At 41.8% G+C, this 7,831-nt stretch overlaps 1 protein-coding gene across 1 annotated transcript; it reads right to left on the reverse strand.

The window, feature by feature from the left end:
* Positions 1-2,250: 2,250 nt before the first annotated feature.
* Positions 2,251-7,134, reverse strand: marcks.L (myristoylated alanine-rich protein kinase C substrate L homeolog). The gene is made up of 3 exons (XM_018263290.2): positions 6,883-7,134; positions 6,505-6,609; positions 2,251-4,235 (listed from the first exon to the last, which is right to left on the reverse strand). The coding sequence occupies exons 2-3, from the start codon at positions 6,601-6,603 to the stop codon at positions 3,474-3,476; spliced, it is 861 nt and encodes a 286-aa protein (XP_018118779.1). The 5' UTR covers positions 6,604-6,609; positions 6,883-7,134; the 3' UTR covers positions 2,251-3,473.
* Positions 7,135-7,831: the final 697 nt, after the last annotated feature.

Genomic DNA, 7,831 nt, shown 5'->3' on the forward strand with positions numbered 1-7,831 from the left:
CAAGTGAAGAGAAGCCCATTTCCAAGTAAAGCAGTAGCTCAAGTCTTGATAAATTAAAAAGACTTTATTGGGACATGCATAACCTGAAGCGTTTCATGCCTGTGTGGGGACTTACTCATAGGCTGTATGTGCCCACACAGGCACAAAACCAGTTAGGCGTATGCATGCAAATAGGAAGCATGGATTATTTGGGTAGAAGGACAAGCTTACTGCTTTCCACGGTGGGTCCGGGTGCTCATGCCCCAGACCTTCAGCAAAGTGGAGTAACAGACGAAAAACTTAGATGGCAGGCAGGCACCACTCCGGAACAAGTAGTTAAACAGTCAATGGAATCCAGGAGTCACATTTATGAATAGGAGAAAAAAGTCTTTATTTTACATTATGTAGAAAACTAAAAGCCTGACACGTTTCGTGTCCCTCCAGGACAGATAATCATAGGCTTATGACCAAGTGTCCTGGAGGGACATGAGTGTTCCGGAGTGGTGCCTGCCATTTAAGTTTTTTGTAGGCTACACACGGTCTAAAAATAGTCAAAAACTTAATTTGTATTAAGTGCTTTAGGCACTGGCAAGACTAGTCCGGGTTAGCTATGGATCTTCATATTTCTTTAATCGCCTCTCAACAAATGTACTGAATAATGGGAAGCGAAGCTGAAAGTGTGAGGTGGTTGCTTCCATCCATTGGGCTCTGAAATATTAAATGAAGCAGCATGATTGGATGGAGAAATGGAACAGATACTTTGATGCATAATGATCTTGTAGCCTAGAGAGCAACTATGTGAAGACTTGGAGATGATCACCATAAAAGCTGGGAAAGTAGACTTCCTAAATAACTATGTCCAGAGATGAGAAGTGCACCAAGGAGGCTGTCATGGCAACTGCTGGTGAGTAAGTTGCTTATGAAGTGCCCTTGGCTATTACCTACTCCAATTCCTTTTGAACAAGGACTGTTCCCTATACTGAAACAATACAGCAAGGTGGAGGATATTTATTCACAGGGGTTTCTAATAGAGATATCCATTTTATGGATAACATCTAAAATTTCAGGAGCCTCACATGTGGGCCCCCAACCACTCAAAAGTGGTTTTAAACATACTAAAGTGTTCTTCTGTGAAACTAGTATGGGATCAGAGCTGAGAAGAGCTGCCTGCTGGCCCTCACTGCATTAACGCTACATTAAAAAGGGCACTTCGAGAATAATAAAGATATTTCGTAATATAAAAAAAACTAATAGAAACCAATACTCCTATGTAACAATATAATTTTAAACTGTATAGTCTCCCGATTCACATTTTACACAAAGTGTGTGTTGTGTCCTTCAGCAGGACAATACAAAAATGCACAGGAAAGGAATACTTTTAAGTTTATATTAGCATCCCATATCCCAACATGCAATATAGAAGCCTAGGAGATACCAGTTTAAAAGGCATGTCTGCTTATATTCTAGTCTGACAACAGAAAATACATAAGTTTATCTTGCCAAGTAGGGCAAAAAATGTGGCACATTAAATCCAAGCAATCCATTAGTGTTCAAGATCATGCATGTGGTCAAGAAGGACTTTGTCAAATTTTTAATTTCAGGTCCTGTTCAGTGAACTGCCAATATGAGATCTAAAAAAAATAAAATAAAAAAAAAGAGCTCTGGCCAATTCTACATTGTTTTATGGGTAGTTATATGTTCCCTTTAAGAGTAAAAGTGCTGCCTAATTGTCCCAACAGAAGCACAACTTTATGTTTCAGAAGGAAAATTATGCTTTTTAGGGAGTAAATTATCCCTACAATATTTGGTCCTAGAGATGACACTCACCTGACTGTCACTACCATTTAAACTAGACAGGGTGGTGTAACTGCTACCTCCATCTGCCACAACTGCGCTGAAAAACCCAGAGACTTGAGATCAATGAAGCGGAAAGTGTTTTCAGCCTCATTAGTCTGCTCTAATTAATGAGCACAATAAATACAAGTAGAAAAACCAGTAAGAGGATTGCATGTCCAATGAACACACATGTATACCACTGCTTTAACTAGCTACTCTGACCAGAAACTATAAGGCTGCTTCCATTTGAACAAAAATGCACAAGTTAACTAAGCAATGTTTTACTATTTACAGAAATACTAACACCTGCCTTAAACAGGTTTTTTGAAATGCCATGTGTTATTACAGAGCATGCGAGTTAGTTTCAAGCAGTTGCCATAATAAAAAGACCAGTTAGCATTAACACTACAAAGAGACGCAGAGAAAAACGTATCATACATTTTATTCACATTTATTTTTCGCTTTTAGTGTGCTCACAGAAAATTAGAACACCTTAAGCAAGAGTTTAATAGCAATTTTGTAAGCAAAGTTACATTCCATCTCTAAGTCAAATTGGTCAAAGCTTCTCCAGTATTTACAAAACATGAAAGACGAGATGCTACACAAAAACCCATTGCATCTGAAGAGTTTTCCTTAAATCTTAAAGACAACTGGAAAAGAATGCATTGTCTGCTGTAATAAAAAGGAAAAAAAAAAAATGGAAAAAAAAAAAAAAATTACCACAGTAGAAACAGTAACCATTCCACTTATCACAGCTTGGTTGAGTTTAAAATTTGTGTTTAAAAGGTCCAATATGACTGCAGTTTTACAAAAATGGGCAGGGTGGAAAGGAGTTGCAAACTTCATGTGCTTTTGGATAATTATTCCTTTTATACAATAGTCACAGTTAAAAACACCCTGCTGGTAATACATAATTACAATTTTATTAAGGTCATAAACCAGCAATAAACAATAAAGCCTATACAACTCGTATTTCTACTTAATCACTGACTGATACAGCTAACATGAGATAAGTGAAAAGTTCCTATGGTTTAAATGAATTACTAAAACTATGATCTGGGTATTGATTTTTTATTTTACGTTTTCCTTGCCATCTAAGTAAAGACCTTTAGTGTTGTAAACCTTGTAGAAGGCTGCCCCTCACAAAATACATAACTTTCTCAAAAAAAAAAAAAAAAAAAAAAAAAAAGCCCAAATGAAAGAAAACTGGAAAAAAAAGTCAAACAAACCCCATTCCACGTGGCACAATATCTTGGCAGTGTGTGCACCACCTGAATCCCAATGTGGCCCTCAATCACTTCATTTGATAAACCCCCTTAAGACCCCCCATCTCCTTCATGTATGGGCATATGTCCATAAACTGACAAAAGTATACATTTCAATAAAAGATGCAAAGTACGCAAAAAACATTAATACTGATGCAAAAAAAAAAAAAATAAAGGAATAAGGCCGATGATGTGATTTTGAACTCGGCCTGTTGGAATGGTGATAAACAGAACAATTTGAGATGGGATCTGTAAGGAGAGAAAGACAGAAAAAAAATCTTTAAACCAATTCCTGGTTGTAGACAAGTTCTCCAAAACCAGTACCTGGCACCACTCCAACAAACAAGCAAGGGGAGAAAAAAAGTCCTTTGATTATCTCAAAACTGCCATTTTTTACTCTGCTGATTCTGCTGCTGGACTAGATTCAGATGTAGCTTCCTGTGTAGGAGCTGCTGGCTCTTCAGCTTTGGGTGCCTCTGGTTCAGTGGATGGGGCTTCAGGAGCAGCTTCTGGGGCTGGGGCCTCCTCTGCTGGCTTTTCCTCTGGCTTCTGCTCCTCAGCAGGTTTTGCCTCTTCTACTTTAGGGTTTTCTGGTGCAGCCTCTTCTGCTTTGGTTTCCACTGCTTCGGGAGATGCTTCTGCTGCAGGCTCCTCCTTTTTCTCCTCTGTGCTGCTGGCTGCAGGGGCCTCCTCTGTGGCTGGTTTGGCCTCCTCACTGTTTGTAGCCTCTGGAGCAGCTGCAGCAGTGTCCTCTTTTGTCTCCTCAGTGGAGGCAGCAGCACCCTCATTCTCTGCTCCTTCGCTATTCTCCTTCTTGTTCTTTTTAAATGAGAAACCACTCAACTTAAAAGATTTTTTGAATGAAAAACGCTTCTTTTTCTTCTTGGGGGTTTCATTGCTGGTAGAAGGGGTAGAGGTTGAACCTGCTTCCTCTGTTTTAGCAGCTGGTTCTCCTTCAGCTGGAGAAGCAGGTTCTGCAGGCTCCCCTTCAGCAGGGGATGCATCCACCTCTTTCTCTGGAGCTGCTTCAACTGAAGCAGCTTCCTCCTTGGCAGTTTCCTCTGCAGGGGCACTCCCATTGACTTGAACTTCTTCCTTTCCAGCCTCCGCTGCAGCAGGAGAGGCATCTCCATTTACCTTCACATGACCGTTTTCCTACAGAAGGGAAACAGAAGAAAAAAAACAAACCAAAAAATAAACAATTAGGGTCTGGCAGAAGATGTCTCCTCTAGTTGACTAACAGGAAATACACTTTAAAGCAAAATTAACTAAGTGATTGACCCATAAGTAATTTCTCTGCATATGCATTAAGTGGAATTGATCATACCGTTTTGCTCCGAGTAGGACAAACAGACCCACATCAATAGATTTATTAGTACTGCCCTCTCGTGGCTACATAATCATGAAAAACATAATACTGCTTGTTTGATCACTGATATTTCTAGGAAGTACCACTTAGACATTGAAGCCCACTTATTTTACTCTGATATCCAAAGCATTTATTGCTTGCCAAACCATACACTAAAGCGTATTTATTGAGCTGTGTTAAATATTATAAGAGTTAAACAGTGTAAAGAAAAGGCTTTTCTATATAAAAGAGCTCTGACAGTCCTGATACAAGAACTAAAGCTATATAGCAATACTTCTATTACAAAAGGTATCCATTTCTTTTAATGACCAGGACCATTATTTTTACACCAACCCTGGCATGACTCACAAGTCAATGAGACAAGTTCATGTTTGTTGTGTGAAAATCTTGTTTTTAAATAAATTGTATCTACAAGTCAGTCCTTTTTAGGATAGCACATGCCAAAAATAATGGTGTTCTATACACAGCCTTAAATACACGCATGCCCTTGTTCTTCGGATGGTTCCAAAGCAGACTGATATGTGCTGAAGCTCCTGAACTGCCACAACCACATCATCTAAAGGTGGCCATACTCTATAAAGATCCACTCGTTTGGCCAGATATGCCACTAATGGCAGGGCTATATCGGGGGTAATCTTAACGTTCGGCCCTATGGTCAAACGATCGTATTACAACAAGCGCAATGGGCTCTGACGGGTCTGTCGGGAGAAAAATCAAACCTTCCCGATCTAGTGTGGCCAGATATCGATTGGGAAGCCCCCATACACAGGCAGATTAGCTGTTAAATTGGTCTAAACGACAGATATCGGCAGCTTTATCTGCCTGTGTAGGGCCATCTTAAGGCTAAACTAGAAACGGATCAATTTCAGCTTTGATCCACCTATATCCAGCTTCGACTTTACTGTGTATTCTCTATTTTTAACAAAAGCACGTGTTACGGGAAGGGTTTAAGCAGATTGTATATATACACAGACTATCCACAACTGGGCTTATCTAGCCATCTCATCATAGACCATAAATCCATGCTCCAATATACTAAGATACCCCCACAGACACTGAACCACCAGCAGTAAGTTGATACAATCAGAAGATTTCTCTATATTAACACAGTAGTGGCATGGAGGAACCTACAGCCAGTATCACCTGATGGACGCATGGTGGCGAGAGAGAGCTAGGAATTATTTCCCTCCATAATCATCCCCCACCTCTGCTGTCCGAGCTACTTGAGTTCAACTCATTAAAGTGCAGGGACGATACAGGCCAGCAGAGGGCGCTGCGCTTCCACCCAGTAAGCAAAGCCCAGAGGAGCTCGCTCAGACTGCAAGTGCATTCATTAGCTTCCACATCACGCCTTCTTTCTAGGCAGAATACAGAGGCGAACGGTAGACAAAGCCTGCGCTTTCCCTCTCATACAAGATATTAGAAAAGAAAGGCATGGGGGGGCTGCTGTATCCGTTGATTTGCACAATGGCGTCTGAAGACCCTCACCAGCACCCTTACATTGCAGGGAAGTGACACAGCACGGATTTACACCACTAATGTCTCGAAATTACAGCGTACGTGTATAAATACTCGCTCTGCGGCTGTAATACATTTTTTAAAAAAAAGAGCCCACCCAGCACGGCAGCCTGTGTGAAAAGCAAATGCTTAAGAGATGTGTAAATTGCACCACATGTTGCTGACTGGAGCACGCTCCGTGCCTCGCTAAGTCTATAGCAGCCGCCCATGCTGTCTGTCTTTGAGGAGTGCCGTTTATTTAATAGTGGCGGACTATCTAAGCACATCTTTTCTTAACATCCCCACGCGGGTTTATCCCAGTAACAGGTAGTGTTGCTCCCCACAGACAGGCTGCGCATGGACTAGTCTCAGTAACAGGTCTAGTAATGGGACTATTCGAACAATAGAGAGAGGGGGATGCATTTACCTGGATTAGTGCCCCCAAAACCAGGCAGCAAGTGGACTACTCCCAATAACAGCTCTTAACAGGCACAGTATAATATTGAGGGAGGTGGGGGTCCATGTGCCAAACACTAAATTAAATGTACGGGCATTTACCTGGCCATTCGCCTTGGATGGGGAGGCTGCCACAGCTTCTCCGGGCTTCTCGGTAGCTGCTTCGCCTTTGGCTGCGGTCTTGGAGAATTGGGCTCCCATTGCTCTCTGTGTATCCAACAAACAAAAAAAAATGAAGTGACTCCCAAGAGACGATATATAGAATATATAGAAAAACCTACGACAGGCGATATAAAGTCGAATACAATGAGAGCAGCACCAAAAAAAGAACAAGAGCCGGGCTTTAGAAAGAGAGAGCGGAGGGAGACAAAGAGATGCGGCGGCTGAAGCACAATAGAGATGAGAGCCGGAGGAACGCGGCTGCAACTCCTCTACACAAAAAGGAGGGGAGGGAGAATAAAGTGCAAGACAGATATTCACCAATTTAGATGTAGACTGACGGGAAAAAAAATTGAGAGGGGGTGAAATAGATTTCTTCCTTCCTTTGCGAATTCCCCGGAAAAAAAAATAATTCTATGTACACACACACAGAGACAGGAAAAAAATCCCCCAGATTTGTAAACCGTGCTGGATACAACAGGAAAATGGAGAAATCTCCCCGCTCGCTAATAAGATGCAGAGTCCAACGCCCAAGTTGCACAGATGAATGGGCTTCCCAAAAACATGACGGCAGACCCAGCCAGAGCCCAGCCAATCAGAGAGGAGCTAGACAAAGAACGGGGAGGGGTTTGGAGTTTGAGGGCAGAACAATGCAGCCCGGGCATTGCAAGAAATCGTTGGGGGGGGGGGGTAATTATGATGAGCACTAATATACTAATACAGCACGGGGGGAAATGTACAGCTGAAAAGCGTCACAACATAATCCCACATAACTGTTTATTCATTTGACTTTCTATTCGTTTAACGCGTAATGCGACCCTCTGTAACTGATTTAGAAATCTCCGCTTTAGATGTGGGGGGCATGCTGGGAGTTGTAGTTCGTCAAGAGCTGTGTTTCTGATTGAGGCTAAATAATGGCCCCTGTGTCTGGCTGCTATGATTAACACTAGTGCCGAGATGCTGTGTATCCCCCGCCCCCTTATTTTATTTCTCCCCTCAGCTGATCAACAGATTGACCCCCCCCCTATTAATTGATGCAAATGAGCCCCACTCGCTTCCATTTAAGAAAGTATTTAAAAAGGGAGAAAGATCACATTTCTGTTGTTTGGAGATCACAAGTGAGAAAATGGGTTTGGTCTGGTGTCCAGATGTGAGAAAGCATCGTGTTTGTGCTGCTGCCACCCAATAAATACTCTGCATTATCTCTGCTGCTTTCTGCCATTTTATATCGATTCAGCCCAGGGCTCTGCCAATGTCTAATAATGTCTCC

The sequence above is a fragment of the Xenopus laevis genome, chromosome 5L (genome assembly GCF_017654675.1).
Source record: "Xenopus laevis strain J_2021 chromosome 5L, Xenopus_laevis_v10.1, whole genome shotgun sequence".
NCBI classification, from domain to species: Eukaryota; Metazoa; Chordata; class Amphibia; order Anura; family Pipidae; genus Xenopus; species Xenopus laevis.